Source organism: Eutrema salsugineum, unplaced genomic scaffold (assembly GCF_000478725.1).
Source record: "Eutrema salsugineum unplaced genomic scaffold, Eutsalg1_0 scaffold_10, whole genome shotgun sequence".
Classification (NCBI taxonomy): domain Eukaryota; kingdom Viridiplantae; phylum Streptophyta; class Magnoliopsida; order Brassicales; family Brassicaceae; genus Eutrema; species Eutrema salsugineum.
The window spans coordinates 9,858,488-9,879,809 of NW_006256908.1; the positions used below are offsets into that span (position 1 = coordinate 9,858,488).

Sequence of the window (21,322 nt, forward strand, 5' to 3'; positions counted from 1 at the left end):
GAAAGTTCGGAAATATCTCTTTGCTGGGTCTCTTGTAATTCTGTGGATTAACAAGTTTTGACATTGACACCAATGACATCTCCTTAAAAAGTTGTAACCTTTTTTTTTTTTTTTTGCATTCAGTCTTCAATACAACAGTTACAGTAAACAAAATGAGTTCTTGCGCTCTTGCTCTGAGCATCTCAGTGCAAAAATTTGTATATCTTTTTTTGGTTCCTTCCTCTTAACAAGTATTAATAGTCTAAAAAACAAAAAAAAAAAAACGTGTTGCAACAAATGAGACTAGTAGATTCTAAATCACTGCCTAGTGAAGCTTAGAGAGGCTTGAAGTAGAGGTGATGATCAGAGAAAAGAACCCTAAACGCTTGTTTGCATCTACACTTCAATCTAATTACAAATCCATCTCCAGATCTCTCTATCCTCATCCCTTCTTCACAATCTTCTTCCTCCTTTTGCTGATTCTGCAATTTTCATGATGAAGTTCACCATTAATCATCATAGTCACTTGAAATCAGTAAAAAGAAAAGCGTAAGAGACAAAGAAATCAAACCTCGTAAGCATCAGAGTTAGTAGTCTCTTCGCGATTGATCTCCTCTACTCGATTGTTAACCACCTTCATCGTCTGTTAATTATAGTAAACAACCAAAATTGAAGATTCTTGATTAGTAGTAATTTAAACTCAGAAGAGAGCAAAGATTAAAGAAATGCTTGATTATAACAACTTCTGTCTCAGGAGTCTTGGAAGCAGACGGCGACGTTTCGTGCTTCTCGGAAACAGGGCTTGCGTGGGAGCAACGGACTTGGCCGGCGGTGAGATTCGGGTACCGGGTCTGGTCGTCGATTGAGGAAGATTGAGTTTCCGGGTAAGTAAAGCGAAGAGGAGAGGTGATAAAGGTTGGGTTTTGGAGGGAAATCTTCCTGCGTTTTGGCTGATCGGATTCGTCGGAAACAGGGGAGGAGCGTTTCAAGGGGCTGATTTCAGGAGATACGGCGGAGAAGAAAGAGGAGCGAGAGTAGTCGCAAGGTGGGGAAGAGAGGCGGAGGAGAGAGAGATCAATGTCGTCGAGGCTCAGATTGTTGTTACGGTCTTGAAATTCATCTTCCATCATCATCATCATCTTTCTCCAATCTTCTTGCTCACTTCTCTCTCTGTTTTTCTCTGCTCTTGTTAAAATAAAAGTGAGGTTTTGATTCAGAGAGAGAGAGAGAGTTCGTTATCGAGGAATGAAAAAGGCGCGTATTGAAGTAGATCTACCAATGTCGGTTTAAAGATTCCGGTTCAGGTGATCGTTTTATTAATTTTATTATTTTTAATACATTAGCTTATACAATATAATGTATGCTCAAAATATAACTTATTATTAACCATAAAAATAATTTGTACATAAGAGTTACATTGCACGAACAGGAGGAATACTCTGTTCGTACCTGAAAAAATTCTCAGGATCATACTTAGCTTTAACTTCCATCAATCTTTCGAGATTCCCCAAGAAAAACTTTGATCCATAGATCTTAGCTTCATCAACATTCGTCTCATCACTCGGATTGCTTCCAACATCAATGTCTCTGTAATTCAAATACGCCTCTCTGGGGTTACTTGACACGTACGGCTCCGTCACTTTGTAAAGCTCTTTCATCAAACCTAGATTCGCGTCCGTTGCGTTTGCGTCAGACCATAACGCAAAGTAGAGAATCTTGAACAAGTTTCCTTTCCGGTGAGGAAACGCGGTCGCGTTCGCCTGAATCTGATCCATTACTCCGCCGTAAGGGTTCCATTGCATCCACACATTGTTGAATTTCAACATCGTTTTCCAAATCTTCTCCAGTCCTTCTTTCGGTATCGGTTTCTTGACGTAATCCGATTTGTTCTTGAAGAATCCACTTGGCGGGTTCGTTGGTCTGTCAAGAAGAACGCTCGTGTTGGTTCCAAACGGATAATCCTCCCAAAACATCGTCGTGTTAATCCAGCTCATCTCGTAGCAATCTTCACGTTTTAGCCCTAATTCAGGCAAGTTCTTGTTTATAATCTCCATTAGCTTCTTTGCCGAGCCTAGGAACTGAGCGTAAAACTTAACCGCAATGGTTTTATCTCCGTTTTTTTCTCCTATTACGATTTGAGGCATTGCTCTCAAGAAAAGCTCTCTAGGCAATTTGCTAGACGACACAAGCTGCCACTTGAAGAGAACATTAGTAGCTCCTTGTTCCAATGTTTTGTTAACCTTAAACACTGTCATGGTCTCTGGAACCTCGACGAGGTTGATTGTCCAAGAGAGAATAACGCCGAAGCTCGCGCCGCCACCGCCACGAATCCCCCAAAACAGATCTTCTCCCATAGATGATCTGTTCAAGATCTTTCCATTGGCATCTACTAACTGAGCATCAACGACGTGATCGACGGAGATTCCGTATTTTCTCATTAGATTCCCGTATCCTCCGCCACTGAAGTGTCCTCCCACTCCTACCGTAGGGCAAACGCCGGCTGGAAACGCTAGCGTTTTGCTAGCGTCAGCGATTTTGGTGTATAGCTCTCCCAAAGTTGCACCAGATTGAACCCATGCTTTCTTGTGTGGCACGTCAATGGTTATGGATCGTAGATCGTGCATGTCGAGGACAACGAAAGGCACGGACGAGATGTACGAAAGGCCCTCGAAGTCGTGACCACCACTTCGGATACGGATTTGGATTCGGTTTGACTTTGAGCAGATCACTGTTGTTTGAACGTGAGATTCATGTTTTGCAGCAACAATGGCTATTAGGTTTTTGACGTAATTAGGGTTTGAGTACATTTTCTTTTTCGTGTAGGACTCGTAAGACGAGATGAATGTGGAGTTGTTGAGAGTATAGAGAGCTTCAGTGATCGGATTTTCCGGACTTGTCCGATTACGAATGCATTCGAGGAAGTTTCCAACATTTGGTTTCGTTACTTGATCTGCATCTGAAACTGAGACAAGAAGAACAAGAAACAAAAGAGAAACTACTTCTTTCATTTTTTGTCTCAAACAAAGAGAAGGAAAACAAATGTCCTAATAATTTCTTTAAGTATTTATTGGGAATTTATGTGAAGAAGCTACATTAATAAACAAGAAACCTATCTTTTGTAATTTTACTGTTTTTTCTTTCTCTTTCAATTACTGTTTTTTTTTTTTTTTGTTTAGTAAGAAATCAGTTACACACTTACACTGATTGATTGAATCTTTTATAACTGAAAAATTAATTTAGATACACTAAATTTTTCCCTCTTTTTTCAATTACTATTGTTTTTACTAATTAAGAGATCTGTTATGATTGAATTTTCTTTATTTTTTTCATTAAAATAAAAACTCTATGATATGATACAATGGATTTCCTTCTCTTTCTTTTTTTTTTAAACTAATAATCAGTTATGATTAAAAGTCTCTTGAATACTACAATACACAAATTTTCCTCTTTTTTTCTTTCACTTACTGTTACTTTTAATGGGTTGCGGTTGTTTTTTCCTCTCTCTCTTTTAGTTCTAAATTCATATTTTGTTTCTGTTATTATAGGCTAATTTTGTATGAACTATAACAATTGATCTTTTTAATCGAATAGAACCGTTAACCAAAACAAAAATGTTATATATGATGAATCTTTGAAAGCCAATCATAATCTGAAAACATATATATATAAGAAAAACTTATTCCTTAGTTGTTATTTGTAAAATGTAAAACCAAACACCAAAGGAAAGACAAAATGTTGTTTGTGTTCACTTCATCATGGAAAAAAATTAGTTATTGAAATTTGCTAATGTAGTTATTGAAAAAAAACTTTACAGAAATACCTCAAAATACGAAAAAATTAGTGCAAAAAATAATAAAAAAAAACTAGGTACCTAGATAGAAATTTGTGGTAGTTTTTTTTTAACTTTTCATAATTTTGGGATTTTAGTGGTATTTTATAGAGGGTAGAAAAGTAAAATCTATTCACTTAACCAGTTGGAGGCGAGAGAATCCATCCACTCCGGCGATATTTGCGACATCTTTATCTTTCGACGCCACCGGATGAGTGTCGCCGGCATCCATCGTTTAACTCTTCCTTTACTTCCGGTACCTTTTCTCTGGCTCTCGTGACTTCACATTAATTTTCGAGCTGATTCCTAATCTTCCTCCTCTGTTTCCACCAGTTTTCTCTACATACTCGAGATGCATCTTTTGGTTTCTCCTCTCTCAGCATCCCCGCCAATCGCCACCGCAATCATCCCGTAGTCCACCATTCTCACCGATTGGTCACCTGTTTTAGTCACCGATTGGTCTTTTCTTTCCCCTTAGTGTTTGCTTCGGTTTATCTTCTATTATTGTAGTTTATCTAGTCTTGTTAAGCAGAACCCATTTGGGAATTTCTGTGACAGTTTGCTCGAGTTCGAGCTGTGTGCTTAGCTCTTTACTTGTACTACTTCTGAATCCTTTGTCTGTTTTTTTAATGTGTGCATATATAAAGGCTTCCCATAAATCTGATGATGCTGAAGCTGGTTCTTCCTTTGATGAAGGTATTCATATATTGACATTGTAGGTTAACGGCTCATTTTGTGGGTGGACTGTAAAGATCTAAAATTATTCAACACTTTTGTGTCTTCTTTACTCTCTAGTTGATACATTCTGTCAGGCTTGCACAAAGGCTTTTCCTTTTTTATCTATCTTGCCGTATTTGTTGTTAACTTGAGTTTGACACTATGTTCACTTCTTTCTCTTCCCTTATTCTAGGAGAATCGTTGGATAAGAATGGGACAAGCAGCAAAAACCCGTTTGCTTCTAAAGAGTATGTGATATTTCTGATATGGTCTGTCCAAACGTTAGGGAAGAATTAAGATCATTTCGATTCTGCTCTGTGTGATTGAAAAGGAATGATTAGGGGAATCAATATAAGCTTAACATATATTTCTTTGTTATGATGATCTTGTGCTGCGACATTGTAGGCTTCTCAAGAAATTGAAGAGATATGGAGTCTCTGGAATTTTGTCTTATGGGTTACTTAATACAGTCTATTACAGCATAGCTTTCCTCTTGGTATGGTAAGTAAGTAAAATAGAACTTTGACCGTATGCTAAGCTACAGAGACATTGTTATCTACCATGGTCCATGGAACCTTACTTTGTTTTCCATTTGCCCTCTTTTTTCTCGATATGCTACAGTCTGATATTTGATTATGTAAGAGGATTAAGTTTTACCTTATCATTGTTGTGTGTTCGCGTATACCTTTTGTTTGGCATCTTAGTTGTTCTATTAGCTCTGTATTGTAACCTAAGGAAGAATGTTTAAAGTCTAATGCATCATCATCAGTACTATAGAGTTATGTCATAAAGTTATGTCTCTGTTTTTAAGAAAGCAGTCTTTCATTTTCTAAATTTTCTGTGTATTTTGCTTCATCATACATACTTGAGCTAGACCAGTGACGAGGATTATTTATATACATATAGGTTTTATGTAGCCCCAGCACCCGGAAAAATGGGTTATTTTGCTGCGGCTGAGAGGTATGGAACATTATTCAGCATATTCCAGCGTTATGGGGACGTGAAAGATTCATGTTGCATGCAGATTTCTTAAAGTGATGGCCATGGTCTGGGCTGGAAGCCAAGTTACTAAGCTCATCAGAATAGGAGGGTAAGCTGCAGATTTTAATTTCTATAGCTTAAGAAAATCGTTATACTTTCACCAATGTTATGATGGGTCAGAGAGGCCTTGTAGGAAGCTGTTTAAGTGATTCCTCCCATATCATATGATGCAATAGGAATTAAGACGTTTTGTATCATACCATTATGGTAGATGTGCAGATTATGGTATTATTGATTTAGTCATATGATTCGCAATATGGAATTAATGTAAAAATTGTAGTAAGTGATGAAGAGATAAGTAATTTGATCTACCGCTCTAATTATTTGCCGCAAATCAGACAATGAAGTGATCCTTTGATAATTCAGTTAGGGGGAAAAGGAATTAATAACAAAGTGTCCTCTTTATTATTGTCGACTTATCCATATTATCTTGTTATGAATATTGATGGATGCAGGGCAGTCGCACTTGCACCTATTGTTGATAGAGGATTGTCGTGGTTTACAGTAAAATTCAAGTTTGAAAGTCAAGGAAAAGTGAGGCACTCAAAATTGCTCTGAGTGATGAATATATATGTATGATGATGAAGAGTGATTTGATCTGTGGATGCATTGCTTTTGACAGGCTTTCGGTGCAATGGTTGGGATATGTCTTGGTCTGGCTTTGGTGCTGTTTACCGTTGTGACACTACTCTGGGCATAGCACAGAATATACTGCATTTGGTAGATTTGCTTTTACAAGAATTTTGGTTTTAGTTACAACAGTAGAGACTTGAAAGGCATTGTAGACATGATCTGATGCCCCTGTTTTTTGTAAGAATTTGACTTTGATATGATATTAGTAGTGATTGTCCAGTTTCTTTAGCTGCGACATCATTCTCCGCAGTGAAAGAACAAATTATTGTAAAGAAGAGGCTTTTATGTTCCCGGTGAAGAAGAATTGTATGTAAACTCAAATAATTAAGAAAATATTCAAATGTGTACTCTGTTAGAACAAGAGTTGGAGCCGGCTTAAAAGGGGAAAAAGAAAAATGAAAAAAAAAAAAGCTGTTGCAAATCTCCGAGTTGCAGTAACAAGAACACACATAAATGGTTATTTTGGGATGCCAGTTAGGGGATGGAGAAGAGCCTGAGTTTGGTCTTGAAGCACCAGAGGACCTTTTCCAGGTCTGCTGCATATAAAATAGCTCACTTCACCTTTTTGATCTTGCCTTCCAATTTTGTCTTTAATTTCTTGTGAAACCTCTCCTCTTTCCAAGCCTGCCTCTTTTACAATTGATTTGTCGCCCAGTACGTAACTACACCAAGTACAAAACACCATTTGTCTTACTCAGAGTTTCAATCAATCAATCAATGAATCAATCACACTTCCTATCTCACCTCTCAATGTCTTAGTCAGGCTTAGGAGGGAAGCAGTAGAGCAGCCCCTGCAGCAATTCAACTGCTACCTTTCTGCTTCGTGCAATCAGGACCGCGTTTGGGCCGGCATCAAATGTGTAAGCAATCTGTCCAGGAAAATGAGATAACGATCAGAAGTTCTGTCTCCATACCCTAGACTCAAATCTCAATACTTGGAAGAAACCCATTCGAAGTTCAATGGTTGGTTTTGAACAATGATAGTACGGACACATACCTCTGGTGTCCCGACAAAGCGGTTCCACTTTTCAACTAAGCTTATTATCCTGCCATATATCAGAAAGCGGATTGCGATCAAAACGACTACATTGATAGCTAAAGCAGGCCAAAAGAAACAAAAGAAGAGAGATAGACACCTGTGGGAGGTGTCATTCATGTAAAATATGGGTGGAGATGTATCCATACAAACAGCATGAAACTGATTACTGTCTGAACACGTCAGTTTTGCAAAAGATGTGAAATCTCGATTCTTAATAGCTTCTTCCATTTGCAAAACCCGTTTCGGCACAACTTCCTGAGGAGAAAATTAAAGCAGAGCATGAAATTGACGGAAGTAGTAATCATATTTGAATGTAAGCAAGCCCAACCAAAACCACTCACATATGTTGTTCACCAACCCACAGAAATTACAGACCTAATATCAGACATCAAAAAGGGAACACACCTTTGCTCTGTGCTGTAAAAGTAAACTTGTCTCAACACTCTCACGCATTCCTGAGGTGCTACTTGTTTCCTTCTCTCGTGAACTCACCTGCATGTAACACAAGCTATAACGAGTTGAAAAAAGAGAAATTTTTTTTTTAAGAAATAAGCTTTTGCAGGCTATGATGGAAAAATTATCACATTGTTCATATCGTAATACTAAAGCTTGTCTTAGCCATCCATGATGCATAAAAAGCTGCCTATACTGTCTGCTTATATTTTCTGTTCCAAAGAAAGCAACGGAACTAGACTTATTCATATAGCTCACCTAGACTAAATATACTTAAGATTCTTACCACAGCGATAATGATAACAAGATCATCCCAGTGCTTTTCATCTGCGACTTGAACAGCAACGCTATCACTTCCATCTTCTTTGCTTCCCATGTTCCACTTGACAAATCCCCCAAACAAACTACGGCAAGCACTTCCTGAACCTTGCCTACATGGAGAAATGAAAATAACGGCATATATAACGGCAGCAGTTATCTTCTAGAGGAATGTCTGACTACACATAATTCAATTAAAATGCACATAGCAAAACGGAAACTTATAGAATTACAGTGGATGCATAAATAACACTCACTCTGAGAAAAAAAAAAAAATTGAAAAATATTAGCCTTACAATAAACACGGAAGATGCTAAACAGATCAACGAGGGTGAAAATGCAAGTCAGGTAACGTTAGTCTTACCTGGCTATAGCAGAAAGTTGGCTTGGATCTTCATGTACATTCATCAACTTTGCAAGAGCAAAAACTGTCCAAAAGAGAGCGGTATTATTCAACCAAAAAAAAAACAAAAGAGCGGTATTATATATACTACATTAAGCTGTTTTCAAAAAGAAAGATCAACCTTGAGAATCTAGAAAATCATTTTCCCGTTGGAGGAAACAGACAGGATTAATGTCATCTAAGTGAAAAGTTGATATTGACGTTGAGCAATCCTAAGCTAGAGAAAGTATAGAATAGATAGAAGAAAGATGACGAATAGAAGGAAGAACCATTTGGTCGTGTAAGAAACTATGTAGTGGCTTTGTCTGGTATCTTTTGTGTTTCTCATATGATGTGTGCATTATCCAGAAAATCAATGCTAAACAAGACCAACCAGAGGGTGTGACAAAGTTCATATACCAAACATAGAAAAAGCAGCTGCATTTTCAAAATGTACTACCTAGTCATACCATGTGGTTCCTTTAGTATTAAAAATGGCAAGGAGAACATAATCCAATTTTTTTTTTATAGGAATTTTCATCTTTCATGCTAAACAACATCCACGAGGCAACGGAGAGAAAAATATGAGAGTACCGAGACAAGCAAAGCCAGCTGCTGAAGACGCTAAGCCAGCAGCAGTAGGGAAGTTGTTATAAGAAGCAATGTGTAGATGCAATTTCTCCCAATCTTTCTTGGCTATCTTGATACCCTTTACTTTGTCTTCAACATCATCAGCGCGACATCGAATTTCCCTCAAGCAATTTTGGTACCTACTTCCAGAAAGAGAGATTTCCTACACTAGGATGAAAAAAACAACAACAAAAGAAAAAGAAACACCATGAACAAAACCAAACAAGGCTCTCTCAATTCAAAACAGAGAAGCAACGAAGATTACTTTGAATTAACTTTTGCGCAGTACACATTATGATCTTCAATAATCCGAGTATCTCATAAATCAAGTGAAATATTTATGCGAATATTTGAGCTAAGAGACGAATAAAGATATGAGAGATGAAAAGTGGGAAAATGAAGCAATGACCTTGCCATTGAGCCACATTCGATCCCGATCAAAGGAAGGACTAACAGCGACGGTGGTGAGAGTGCAGAGATGATCGGGATCAAGCGTGACGCTAATGCTGTCGTTGATGGGGAGAATCCGAACCTCGTCTCTCTTTCCCCAGTACTTGATCACGGCGATATTCGTCGGCGTCTGAGCCGTCACCATTAACACCCATTTCTCCTCCGCCATACGCAACACTCAAGATCCAAATCTCTCTAAGCTTTTCGTCTCCAGAGATCTCTATCTATTAGCTCGGGGAAGATTTCAAATAGGAAAGAAATCAAAGTGACGGAGAGTTCGAGCTTTTACATTTTTCCAAGTGAGGTTGGTGAAATGGTTTATATTAAAATATTAAACTCCGGTTGCGTTTCTAATCCGGTTTGCCGAAAACTCCGGTTTATTTTGACCTTTTCTGGTTTCAATATGGAGTCAAACTAAGAATAATTGACTAATGATAGTGATCTAACATCTTCTTAAGCTTCTTAAGAGGATCAAAGTGGGTTCCTTTGATTTTTAATTAATGTTACAAATGTGAAACAGCCAAGTCAAGCCTCTCTAGTTGAAGAAGGCTTCTTTTTATCAGAGCCAGACAATTTCGAATCACAAATACAAAGGATAAATTAGGAGCAGCCAAACAGAATCAATCACGCACCAATCTGCATTTAATGGGTGCAAAATCAGGACTTGTTGGTCCCATTAATAGCCGGGACAACGCCTCTTGTAGCCTTCACGTACGAGAGGTATTCGCTATAATGCATGGTGAACAATGTGCTCTGGTATCGCGTTAGATGGATTCGCCTACGCACTGTTTCCGTTATTTCCCCATTGTAACCTGCTTTACGCACCAGTGAATCTATTGCCTCTATCTTTGTCCACCCTGCCAAATGAAGTAGCCATAATGTTTCATTGACGATGCATGTAGCTTCACGTTTTGATCCAAACAAAGATCTAAACATACAAACTCCTAAGCGAACGTTATCTTTGTTTATCAGTTCCATATTATCTGCATTTTTCTTATTTAAAGATTGGTTTAACTCAAAACTTGAAATATTGTATCAATATGGTACCTTCTTGCGCTGGCACCTCAGGCAAATATGTGGCGCTTCGCTTTGTGTTAGTCACAGGTTCGGTGAACTCAATGATTATACCATGCTTTCCTACCTTCAGAGTCAAATCAGGGAAGGTGTGGAAGATAATCCACAGATAAGAGAAGATATTAACAAACTAAACCTACTCGGTGTCTCCAAATTTATATTACCAGGGACGTACGGGACATAAGAAGGTTTTGAAACCATATTCTTAAATCCTGTTTTGAAACCGGTGATTGACAATGTAGTAACAGAAGAGTGAAGATAATACCTCCCAATCAAGATAGTCCTCTGCAGTTTCATAATCAGTCAGGACAGACACGGTACATTGCAGAAATGGCAGTTCTTTGGGCTGTATTGGTGGGAACCTACGATCCCTCAGGGCACTGCAATATCACAAAAAGAAAAAAAAAACGTGCATTTACAACCAATGACACGTAAATAAAAGAAAAAAGATAAACACCACGGAATATACAAAATAAACCTACATATACGTGCCTCATTTGTGGTTTAAAGCCCAAAGTTTCCAAAACTGAACTACTAATTTCCTTTTATATGTTTTCACTGTATTTCTATTGCTATTCATGTTCATATACACACTTTAAAGAAAGATACCAAAAAAATAAAATAAAAACTGAATCTTAGCTGCAGAAGAGAAGCAAATCAGACGGAGAAATTTAACAAAGTTGCTAATAGACAAAATCGAAGACTTAAAGAAGACAGAAATCGGATGAGGAAAGTTGAAGAAGAACAATTTTAACCTTGCAAAAACGAAGCTCATTTGAAGGCAAAACAGATCAAAAACACATCATTGTTGCCTTTGGCCAAGGAAATAACATGAATTGGAAGAAAGAAAAATGTGTTAAGGAATAGTAAGTACCTTGTCAAGGCATAATCCTTGAAGCCACTTATCAAGCGGCGTGCTTCCAGTGTACCAATACATCCACGCAATCGAGGCTCCCCACCATTCACTATTTTCTTCCAGGTGACAAACAATGGACTACAAGAAAAACACTCGACTATGAGAAAGAAAAGATTATGTGTTTCAGGATATACCAACCATCCATACATTCAACTTGTTAAACCAAGAAAACAAGAAAAACAAAAAAAAGAAGAAGAAGAAGTTTAACACAAACACTGAATACAGAACATGAGCTAAGTATGATTTCTACTACTGAGCATAGACATTAACAACAAAAGGTTTCAATATAGAAAACAACAGCTGCATGCAAGGGCTGGAGATGACGAGCGTTTATGCCTTAGCCAAATCCAAACAAAGAGAAGATACAAAACGATTCAAACTGAATGTGTAAGCGACAAAACACAATACTCGAGAGAGATTCAGAACTTGCATGTCATAACAAAAAAGAGGAAGGGAAAGGTTCACAGAAACGTACTGATTCGCCTCTTCAAAGGAAGGTGGGGGAGTCTCTTCGTTGTTGTAGTGAGAGACCAAAGTGTCGAAACAGTAGACAGCCATCTCTTTGTTCGCCGACGCCATTTTTTGCTTTGAAGAGAGCAACAAGTAATGTGAACCTGAAGTATCCACGAACCCTTTAAATGCTTATAAAATCAACTCGTGAAGAGAAGAATACAACTTCGCATGTACTAAATATTAACTGGATTTTCCCGCAATTGCGTGTGACCCGAAAGATACCCATTTTGGCAAAAACACGTCACTACCCAGAGCAAAAATAGAAGAAAGCAACTCGAAAATCAAAGAACGAATTACACAAATCAAAGCATTCTCAAGCAAATTAAGAAAGCAAGAAAAAAACTGAAATTTGATAGCGATGTTCGACGATGATAAATATCGATGAAGGAAATTGATCTGTGGGGATTTAATTAAAAGCCACGAAATCTAGAAGAACACAGATCTGTAAGAAGAATTGAAATCAAGCAGATAGGGAATCAATACTACTGAGCATAAAAAAAAAAAAGAGGAGCGAGGAAAACCTGAGAATAGCGGAAAAGAATCGAAAAATTGGATGAAAATTGTTTAATTGTGTACGTTAAATACAAGTTTTGATGTTGGTGTGTCTTTTTCTCAAGGAGTTAACTATTTCTTCCTTTTTTTTTTGTTTTTAGATATACATCGATTTAATCGCCGTAGCTTACTAAATAAGAAGAAAATAAAAAGATTTGTTGATATATAAATTATACATAACTTACGCGGGCTAAAAGGTTTTAAAAACAAAAAAACAAAAAAATTATACTATAAATTAAAAATAATTAAAACAATTATTTAAAACATAAAAATCAAAATAAAGTTAACTACAAAAGTAAACACAATATAAAATTAATTACTTAAAAAATACTTTATAACTGAATAATCCACAAACTAATTTAATTAAAATAAATTCTAGTTTTTTGTTTTTTATTTTTTTCTTTTCATTATTTTTTCTTTCTTCTTCATTGTTTTATCCTTATTCTTCTTTTGTCCATATTTTTTCTTGTTTTTTTTCATGTCTTATTCTTCATTTTTTTTTTCTTCTTCCCATATTTCTTATTCAAATTTATCATTCACATCTTTTTTTCTTATTTAACACATTCGTCTTCTTCTTTTTTGTTTTTACGGTTTATTCTTCTTCTCTTTCTGATTTTTTTTCATATTACGTACTTTTCATATTTTTATGACTCTATATCTTTTGAGGCTAAAAAAAAAAGATAAATACACATTTCAAACTTAAAACTCTCCTTAAAAATGTGTTATATTTATTGTTAGATAAGAAAGCTGCATTAACTTTTTTAGCTTGCTCCTTTCAAACAATCAAAACTGTTTCTGGGTAATCAACTTTAAAAAAGAGCTTAAACATATATACCAAAAAAGAAATTGTCAAAATTTCTTAATTATGCTAATAACAAAAATATCAAAAATTAAAAAAATATCAAAATAGACTTTAAGTAAAATAGAGTTTCCACAAAAGGGTTGTGATATTTTCACGGTCCCAAGATTTGCAGATTTTGTATATAATTATCATTGATTTCTTCACATGTGTGCTAGATATTTATTTTGTACCCTATAAATAATTTTGAAATAGAATCGCTAGATGGGATTGAATCATTCCAACATACAAACTTAAGAAAAATTAGAGTTTTAGCTACTTAAACATAAATTTTACATCTTTTGTGAAACTTAAGCAAGAGAAGCTTTACTCTGATCCAAAAACAACATTTAATAATTAACAGTTCAAACTCATCTCGAAACACATAAGATGAAAGTACTCCACACGAAAAAGATTTCACTCGGAGAAACGTGCAGAAGATCAAAGTACAAATAGTTACCTTTTTTTTCTTCTGTCTTTGCCCATAACTAACATAAAGGAACCATAAACCAATATCAAAAAATATCCCAACACTGGACATAAGAAACAAAACACACACAAAACCCATTCAAATAAAGTGATGTTCAAATAAAAAATAGTAATTTTGTTCATGTATCATCATTATTATCAATAGAACTAACTTTGACTTTGAGAGTAAGAATATGCCAAGTGGACTAACATTTTTGCTGGAACTAAACTCCTTGTTAGCTTGTTTTATTTTGTTCTCGGCAGCGACATGTGGGTCTTGGATAAAACACAACCACCATGTTCTGCACCTCGTTCACCGAAGCTTCTTTTGAACTGTTATAAATTTAGGATTCATCAGATCAAGTAATAATCCATAATCAGATGATTAAACCTGTGTTTTTGTACGTGTTCTTCTAAAGTTTCATGTACCTTCCAAAAGTTCAATCAACTTAGCAACCTTCACAAGAACCAGGTGAACTCACGTTCATTGCCATGAGGGATTTCGACACCGTATGTCCTATAGACCATTCTGAATCGTCACCAAGAGCCCACACCACAAAACAGAATACATAATCTTTTTGTAATAATTTTTCTAAACATATTAAATGCTCTTATCTGACTCTGAGAACTGGTTCGGTTCATGACCATAATCTAGATCTTCATCACCAGCAAATGAAATCTATTGCATCGCAAGATGAAACAATAAAACGCGGGCACCTAAGAAAGAAAAAACAAAAACAATAAAAAATTAAAACAGATAAGAATCAATAAACAAAAAAAGGCCCGACTCAGCCCCAACTAATAAAAGAGAAAGAAAAGTGCACCAAAACTGGCTAATATATAAAACATAAATATGATAGTTAATAAAAAAATCACAAATCTAAACCTAAAGCACAAAAAAGAAAATAAAATGTTACCCTTCGGTATAGCAGTAAAACTAAACAATCAACGATCAAAAAAGTCCGGCTAAAACACCACCTCCTAAACAGAAAAAAAACGTCAAACGTTATTATTGATAAGAAGAATTTATAAAATATAAATAGAATTCAACTTCTAATATACATCAGAACAAAATATATTCCTGAAAGCTATAAAAGGGAAGACACAAGGTATCACCTAACATATATAAAAAAATGTAGATCTACATGAGCTAACAGAAACGAATATAAAACAAAAATAACAACCGAATAGAAAATTAAAAAGCACAAAACCTATTTTTTTAAGAAGTCACAAGATCACTAATGTGAAACGCACGAAATATATAGCATACATGATCGCCAAATATTACAACTGTATAAGTGAAACAAAAAAATTGGTTGAAAAATCTTTAAAATTTATGCAAATCGGATAATTTATATATATATATTTTTATTAAAAAACAATATCTAAGTATTTATCAAGACTTACTTAAAGATTTATGGAGTAACATAATTATATATGATAATTTTCGATTTTTAATATTTTTTATAAAAATTAATTTCGTTTTTTTATTTTTGTTTTAAAAAATCATGATCTTAGTTGTAAATTTGTGATTTTTGATTTGATAAAATCGTAGATTTTGATCAGATTGAGATAAAATTATGTTTTTGATTTGATTTAATATTATTACAGCCTATATTATAATTGTGATTTTAGTTGTAAACAATTTTTTGTATTTTATGCAATTTTTTAAATTAAAAATAATTTTAAGGAGGGGTAAAGGGTAATTAGCCACTCTGAGATTCAATGAGAGAGCTTTAAACCAAATTTTTACTTTACTTATAATATATATGATATGATATATAATTTACATGATCGCCAAACATTACAACTGTTTAAGTGAAAAAAAAATTTGGTTGAAAAATCTTTAAAATTTATGCAAATCGGATAATTTATATATATTTTTTTATTAAAAAACAATATCTAAGTATTTATCAAGACTTACTCAAAGATTTATGGAGTAACATAATTATATATGATGATTTTCGATTTTTAATATTTTTTATAAAAATTAGTTTCGTTTTTTTATTTTTGTTTTAAGAAATCGTGATTTTAGTTGTAAAATTATGATTTTTGATTTGATAAAATCGTAGATTTTGATCCGATTGAGATAAAATAATGTTTTTGATTTGATTTAATATTATTACAGCCTATATTATAATCGTGATTTTAGTTGTAAACAATTTTTCGTATTTTTTTGCTATTTTTTAAAATTAAAAACAATTTTAAGGAGGGGTAAAGGGTAATTAACCACTCTGAGATTCAATGAGAGAGCTTTAAACCAAATTTTTACTTTGCTTATAATATATATGATGATGATTAGCTTACATGATCGCCAAACATTACAACTGTATAAATGAAAAAAAAAATTGGTTGAAAAATCTTTAAAATTTATGCAAATCGGATAATTCATATATATATTTTTACTAAAAAACAATATCTAAGTATTTATCAAGACTTACTTAAAGATTTATGGAATAACATAATTATATATGATGATTTTCGATTTTTAATATTTTTTCTAAAAATTAATTTCGTTTTTTTATTTTTGTTTTAAAAAATCGTGATTTTAGTTGTAAAATTTTGATTTTTGATTTGATAAAATCGTAAATTTTGATCAGATTGAGATAAAATCATGTTTTTGATTTGATTTAATATTATTAAGCCTATATTATAATCGTGATTTTAGTTGTAAACAATTTTTTTGTATTTTTTGCTATTTTTTAAATTAAAAAAAAATTTAAGGAGGAGTAAATGGTAATTAGCCACTATGAGGTTCAATAAAAGAGCTTTAAACCAAATTTTTACTTTGCTTATAATATATATGATGTGTGTTCGGATTAAGCCCGATTAATACACAAGTGAATAAACTTTTTTTTTTGTAACAATGAATAATGAATAAACTCTTTTGCAGAAAGCATTTGGGCCAAAATCCAATGGCCACATGCTGCGACTTTGTTCAGAGTAAAATCGAACGCTGAAACTTCTGCAAATTTACACACTATGAGATCACGATTATCAACCACCACCAACACATGGATTAATGTTAGAATAATTTTACGAGTTTTCGTGTATTTGCTAAAAATTGCTGTAATGTTTTTTTTAACAGCAAACAAATATTTATGTGTGATATATAAATCATGAGTAAGAAAACCATCAATGTAAGGTTCAAACAAAAAAAAAATCATCAATATTATTAACAATATATACGTGATTAAAGTACCTTCTCTAGACAACCGTCTGAACTAATATATAAATTCACATAAAATTCACTAAACCCAAAAAAAAAATTAAATGCATTTGCAATAGAGATTTTATACTAACTTACATGCTTTACTTTTAAACTTATCAAGTTTGGCTATTTTTTAGATATCCTCTTAAAAGAAATTAAAAAAAATAGACTGAAACATTTGGACTTCCCGTGCACAAATTTCGAGAGGGATACAAAATTCTAATTAACCGCCAAAACCTTCTTTCCAAAATCGACATTTGCTCTCTTCCTTCAAACGAAATCCCTCGGGATCTTCACGTTTAAACCAGATAAGCCTTAGGGTTTCCAAGCACCGTCAAATTTGTTAGTCGGCACCGGCGGCGGAAGAAAATGCATCCTTCGTCAACCACCACTTGCACTTCCCTTCTTCAAGAGTTGCAGGTTCTCCTCAGTTTCCTCGCTTTTCTCCGTAGCTTATTCATCTCTCCACGATTATTTCGAGTTCTCACTCCTTTGATTTCCGGCGAGTGCGATTTTATCTTAATCTCCTTTGATCTGCTTTTCTAGTGATTCAGCGATTCATTTCGTTAACGCAATTGAAATATCAATGTTGTTTTCCTAGGGTTCATGCTTGTGGTCACCATCTGTTAGACTCATTTCTAGGCCACTGTTTCAATTCGTTCTCGCTTCTATCTTGTTAACTTTTTCGTAGCTCGACTTTGAATTCCCGAATTAAGCCTCGGCAACCACATTTGATTACAGTTTTTACGTTTCGTTGTGAAGGATTTGTACCGTAATTTGTTTTAGATTGGCTTTTCATATGTTGAAATTCTTAGTTGGCCTCGTTCTTAGAACTAGTTTTTGAATCAACTCTCTGGCTATAGTTCATATTTGATCAGTAATTGAAATCGGGATTAAAATACTGCTACTGGTGACTGTTGCGAATCTCTTGTCTTGTGGAACTGAACATGTATGCTTCCATTGTTTCTTACTTGTACTTTACTTGAGGAGGATATTTACACAGTTTTTCATTGTTTATTCTGATGTAGATAATATGGGATGAAATTGGTGAAAGTTACAATGAGAGAGACAAGATGCTGCTAGAACTTGAGCAGGAATGTCTGGATATATACAATAAAAAGGTTGCGAAAACTCGCAAGTACAAAGCTGAGTTACAACGATCGTTAGCTCAAGCTGAAGCTGAAATTGCCAGCCTCATGTCTGCACTTGGTGAACAAGTTTCGCTTTCAAGGGTATGGTACTCTTAGCATCACTTTGTTTCATAGATTGCATATATATTTTTTCTTATGAATGTTATTATTTCTGGTTGAGAAGAAAGAAGGCTCTTTGAAGGAGCAGATATCCACTGTAAAGCCTGTACTGGAAGACCTGCTGATGAAAAAGGATCTAAGATGGAAAGAATTTTCCGAGACACTGACACAGGTAGCTGAGATTTCTTCTAACATTGCGGGGAATGATTATCCTGTTAGCTCTGGTCCAGAAATTGATGAAAGCGACTTAACACAAAGAAAGTTGGATGAACTTAGAGCACATCTGCAGGATCTTTGCAAAGAAAAGGTGTTCTTATAGTTATAAATACACGTTGAGTATTTGTTTCAAAGAGTTTGTGGTTATGTTCTTATCATTTTTATTTCAATTTCAGGCTATTCGTCTGCAGAAAGTAAACTCTTATATCAATGCCGTCCATGAGTTGTCAGAGATCATGTCATTTGATTTCCTGAAGGCCTTGAGTAACGTCCATAAAAGCTTGAACGAGTTTTCAAAGGCTCATTCGAAAAGCATTAGTAATGACACTCTTGCTAGATTAACAGAACTTGTAGAGTCTCTGGAGAAGGAGAAGCATCAGAGGCTGCTTAAGGTAATCTTTGTTGACTTAGTATGTATGTAGATGATTTCTCACGATAGCATTCAAATTAGGAACTGCACCTTTTAGTTGGTACTTGGTAGTCTCTAATTTAACCTGGTACCATTTTCACGGAAATGAAGTCACGAGTACAAATTGATACCTTGAGATTCTTATTTATTTCAGCTACAAGGTTTGGGAAGAACCATGCAAGAGCTGTGGAACCTAATGGAAACGCCTATGGAAGAGAGGAGAAGATTTGACAATATCAGTAGTTTACTATCTGTTCCAGCTGGTGATGCCTTAAAAAAAGGATGCCTTGGTCTGGACAATGTCCGGGAGGTAATGTCATGATATTTTTTTCTTTAGTTACATATCATATTTATCTATTCTGATTTGTCTGACTCATGTATCTAACTTTTTCGTAAGTCTAATATTTTGTCATAGGCTGAAGATGAAGTGAAAAGACTGAATGCCCTGAAGTCCAGCAAAATGAAGGAATTGGTGTTTAAGAGGCAGTGTGAGCTAGAAGAAATCTGCAGAGAGGTTCATATGGATGTCAATAGCGATGCTGCAAAACAGAGTCTTGTTGAACTCATTGATTCTGGTACCATACAAATTCTTTTTGAGTTGGTCGACTAACTAATTAAGTACTTCAGTTTGGCAGTGCATCTTGTTAAGTTAGTGACGCAATTAACATATGATTTAAGAAGCTCTCTTTCATCTGGTGTGCAGTGACAATGTTTTCCTTTGCAGGTGATGGTGATCTGTCAGATATTCTTGCAAGCATAGATAGTCAGATCGAGAAGGCAAAGGAGGAAGCTTTAACCAGAAAGGAGATTTTAGACAAAGTTGATAAGTGGAGGCACGCAAAGGAGGAAGAAAAATGGCTTGATGATTATGAAAAGGTGAATACCACATTGTGTTTTAAAGTTCTCTTTTATGAAAATAGGACAAGAGAAGATCTGTGGACCTTGGAGCTGATTGTCAGCATTTATCTAATGAAAATAGAGAGTTATTAGCCTAAAACTATTAGAGAGTATCTTATCTCCAGAGAGTTTTTCTATAATAATTTTGATGTTAGAGATTTGTGTGAGCTCCCTACAGACTAACTTTGTATATATATGTTAAGATTATTTCTTCTTTTTTGCTTCCATAACAGGATGAAAATCGCTTCACTGCTGTAAGAGGAGCGCACAAAAATTTAAAACGCGCAGAGAAAGCTAGGAGCCTTATCAGCAAAATTCCTGGTGAGTCTTTATACGTGCATTACTTGGTTAATGCAAGTAAGTCTGACTTTAATATGATGCTGTCTGGAAACAATTCCCGTTGGATTAGTTTCATTCCAAGATACTTATTTTCTCTTTTATCGCATACCAAGTTTTTAGCAGTTCAACAAGAGGATTTGGGGTCTTTAACTCTGTAACCCGTCCACTGGTTCCAGCCAACCCTCGAAAACTCATTTTTAGATGAGTAGAATTTATAATGCTTTCCTCGCATTTACTAGGGTAAATAGAGTGTTAGTAACAGTACCTTTTTCAAATCGAGTAAAGTTTTTAAGACTTCCTACTTCCTAGTGATGCTTTTACTCATCCTTAAAATTTTGTTGATGTTTACACAAATTCTGTTGTAAAACTGATCAGGCTAAAAGATGATATTAACCCTCTTGTGTTTATTTTCTAAGCGATGATCGATGGTCTGACCACCAAAGTGAAGGGCTGGGAAAAAGAAAGAGGAGTCCCCTTCTTATGTGATAAGGTAACTAACTGTAAATTTACTCAATACTCTTGTATGGTTTGATTCAGCTTATACGATTTATGCCTTCTTGATTCCAGCACCGGTTGTTGGAAATACTGCAAGAGGACATTGTTTTGCGTGCACAAAGAGAGGAGGAAAAGCGTCAATTCCGAGTATGTGTGTTAGAAAAAACATGGATTTGTAGACAATCACAGTGTTGTTGAGATAACAAGACAAAGCTTTTCGTTTGCGTTTTTTTTTTTTGGTGCATAAACAGGAGCAGAAACGCCTACAAGGTCAGCTTGCTACAGAGAAAGAAGCAAAGTATGGTTCGAAGTCCGCAAAGAAGAAGCCATTGGGACAGAGTCTTAACACAGACAATGTGACAAAAACTCCAATTGGTCGACGGATTGGGAATACACCTGGACGTTCTGCTATTTCTGCTGGCAAAGATTTTAGAGAAAGCGGAAGAGGCAATGCCGCAATACCATTGAACTATGTTGCTCTTCAGAAAGATGATTGATGATAGATTACTCAAAAAGTGGGGGTTAGGGTTTTAGATAAGCTACAGCAATTACATATTTGATGTGCTGAGACTTGTGTTTCTTTTTATGGATTCTCTTTTGGTTTATGCTTTTCCTTTGCTAATGAAGTTTTACAGATATTGGTAACTATGAATGTAAAGTGACTCATTTCACT

At 35.0% G+C, this 21,322-nt stretch overlaps 6 protein-coding genes across 7 annotated transcripts; 2 read left to right on the forward strand and 4 right to left on the reverse strand.

Annotated features, from left to right (window-relative positions):
• Positions 1 to 314: 314 nt before the first annotated feature.
• On the reverse strand, positions 315 to 1,112 carry LOC18027019. Its single transcript, XM_006411024.2, has 3 exons — positions 723 to 1,112; positions 551 to 622; positions 315 to 461 (listed from the first exon to the last, which is right to left on the reverse strand). The coding sequence occupies exons 1-3, from the start codon at positions 1,110 to 1,112 to the stop codon at positions 315 to 317; spliced, it is 609 nt and encodes a 202-aa protein (XP_006411087.2).
• A 279-nt stretch (positions 1,113 to 1,391) lies between these two features.
• Positions 1,392 to 2,987, reverse strand: LOC18027020 (berberine bridge enzyme-like 17). The gene has a single exon (XM_006411025.1). The coding sequence runs from the start codon at positions 2,985 to 2,987 to the stop codon at positions 1,392 to 1,394; it is 1,596 nt and encodes a 531-aa protein (XP_006411088.1).
• A 971-nt stretch (positions 2,988 to 3,958) lies between these two features.
• Positions 3,959 to 6,640, forward strand: LOC18027021. 2 transcript variants are annotated; one of them, XM_006411028.2, is made up of 9 exons: positions 3,959 to 4,064; positions 4,142 to 4,267; positions 4,456 to 4,504; positions 4,719 to 4,773; positions 4,931 to 5,026; positions 5,432 to 5,485; positions 5,550 to 5,615; positions 6,022 to 6,100; positions 6,189 to 6,640. In XM_006411028.2, the coding sequence occupies exons 1-9, from the start codon at positions 4,020 to 4,022 to the stop codon at positions 6,264 to 6,266; spliced, it is 648 nt and encodes a 215-aa protein (XP_006411091.1). In that variant the 5' UTR covers positions 3,959 to 4,019; the 3' UTR covers positions 6,267 to 6,640. The 2 variants fall into 2 exon arrangements, with proteins under 2 accessions (XP_006411091.1, XP_024003835.1); XM_024148067.1 differs by having other exon boundaries at positions 4,142 to 4,219.
• Positions 6,584 to 9,736, reverse strand: LOC18027022 (diphosphomevalonate decarboxylase MVD1, peroxisomal). The gene is made up of 9 exons (XM_006411029.2): positions 9,431 to 9,736; positions 8,986 to 9,184; positions 8,374 to 8,437; positions 7,978 to 8,122; positions 7,644 to 7,730; positions 7,336 to 7,493; positions 7,197 to 7,245; positions 6,944 to 7,068; positions 6,584 to 6,861 (listed from the first exon to the last, which is right to left on the reverse strand). Exons 1-8 carry the CDS (start codon positions 9,638 to 9,640, stop codon positions 6,955 to 6,957), a joined length of 1,026 nt encoding a protein of 341 aa, XP_006411092.1. The 5' UTR covers positions 9,641 to 9,736; the 3' UTR covers positions 6,584 to 6,861; positions 6,944 to 6,954.
• Positions 9,737 to 9,938: 202 nt separating this feature from the next.
• LOC18027023 (uncharacterized protein At2g38710) lies at positions 9,939 to 12,574 on the reverse strand. The gene is made up of 6 exons (XM_024147989.1): positions 12,496 to 12,574; positions 11,937 to 12,075; positions 11,420 to 11,539; positions 10,811 to 10,925; positions 10,519 to 10,612; positions 9,939 to 10,328 (listed from the first exon to the last, which is right to left on the reverse strand). Exons 2-6 carry the CDS (start codon positions 12,038 to 12,040, stop codon positions 10,129 to 10,131), a joined length of 633 nt encoding a protein of 210 aa, XP_024003757.1. The 5' UTR covers positions 12,041 to 12,075; positions 12,496 to 12,574; the 3' UTR covers positions 9,939 to 10,128.
• Positions 12,575 to 17,237: 4,663 nt separating this feature from the next.
• Positions 17,238 to 21,163, forward strand: LOC18027024 (65-kDa microtubule-associated protein 5). Its single transcript, XM_024148195.1, has 11 exons — positions 17,238 to 17,463; positions 18,072 to 18,275; positions 18,358 to 18,600; positions 18,686 to 18,901; positions 19,073 to 19,228; positions 19,334 to 19,493; positions 19,643 to 19,794; positions 20,049 to 20,136; positions 20,571 to 20,644; positions 20,722 to 20,796; positions 20,901 to 21,163. The coding sequence occupies exons 1-11, from the start codon at positions 17,413 to 17,415 to the stop codon at positions 21,144 to 21,146; spliced, it is 1,665 nt and encodes a 554-aa protein (XP_024003963.1). The 5' UTR covers positions 17,238 to 17,412; the 3' UTR covers positions 21,147 to 21,163.
• The last annotated feature ends 159 nt before the right edge of the window (positions 21,164 to 21,322 follow it).

Bases quoted from the DNA above. Each gene is read 5' to 3' on its own strand.
- LOC18027023 (XM_024147989.1), bottom strand. From the start codon at position 12,040: ATGGCGTCGGCGAACAAAGAGATGGCTGTCTACTGTTTCGACACTTTG. The intron at 11,540-11,936 runs GTACGTTTCTGT...TTTTTCTTGTAG, and splicing joins TCCTTTGAAGAGGCGAATCA to TCCATTGTTTGTCACCTGGA. The intron at 10,329-10,518 runs GTACCATATTGA...TTCATTTGGCAG, and splicing joins TGAGGTGCCAGCGCAAGAAG to GGTGGACAAAGATAGAGGCA.
- LOC18027022 (XM_006411029.2), bottom strand. From the start codon at position 9,640: ATGGCGGAGGAGAAATGGGTGTTAATGGTGACGGCTCAGACGCCGACG. The intron at 7,246-7,335 runs GTGTCTATCTCT...GATATATGGCAG, and splicing joins ATGAATGACACCTCCCACAG to GATAATAAGCTTAGTTGAAA. The intron at 7,069-7,196 runs GTATGTGTCCGT...TTTCCTGGACAG, and splicing joins GCTTTGTCGGGACACCAGAG to ATTGCTTACACATTTGATGC.
- LOC18027021 (XM_006411028.2), top strand. From the start codon at position 4,020: ATGAGTGTCGCCGGCATCCATCGTTTAACTCTTCCTTTACTTCCG. The intron at 4,505-4,718 runs GTATTCATATAT...CCCTTATTCTAG, and splicing joins TGGTTCTTCCTTTGATGAAG to GAGAATCGTTGGATAAGAAT. The intron at 5,027-5,431 runs GTAAGTAAGTAA...ATATACATATAG, and splicing joins ATAGCTTTCCTCTTGGTATG to GTTTTATGTAGCCCCAGCAC.
- LOC18027024 (XM_024148195.1), top strand. From the start codon at position 17,413: ATGCATCCTTCGTCAACCACCACTTGCACTTCCCTTCTTCAAGAGTTG. The intron at 18,276-18,357 runs GTATGGTACTCT...CTGGTTGAGAAG, and splicing joins AACAAGTTTCGCTTTCAAGG to AAAGAAGGCTCTTTGAAGGA. The intron at 19,494-19,642 runs GTACCATACAAA...TTTCCTTTGCAG, and splicing joins TGTTGAACTCATTGATTCTG to GTGATGGTGATCTGTCAGAT.
- LOC18027020 (XM_006411025.1), bottom strand. From the start codon at position 2,987: ATGAAAGAAGTAGTTTCTCTTTTGTTTCTTGTTCTTCTTGTCTCAGTT.
- LOC18027019 (XM_006411024.2), bottom strand. From the start codon at position 1,112: ATGATGATGGAAGATGAATTTCAAGACCGTAACAACAATCTGAGCCTC. The intron at 623-722 runs GTTGTTATAATC...TATAATTAACAG, and splicing joins CCAAGACTCCTGAGACAGAA to ACGATGAAGGTGGTTAACAA. The intron at 462-550 runs GTTTGATTTCTT...TGAAAATTGCAG, and splicing joins CTAACTCTGATGCTTACGAG to AATCAGCAAAAGGAGGAAGA.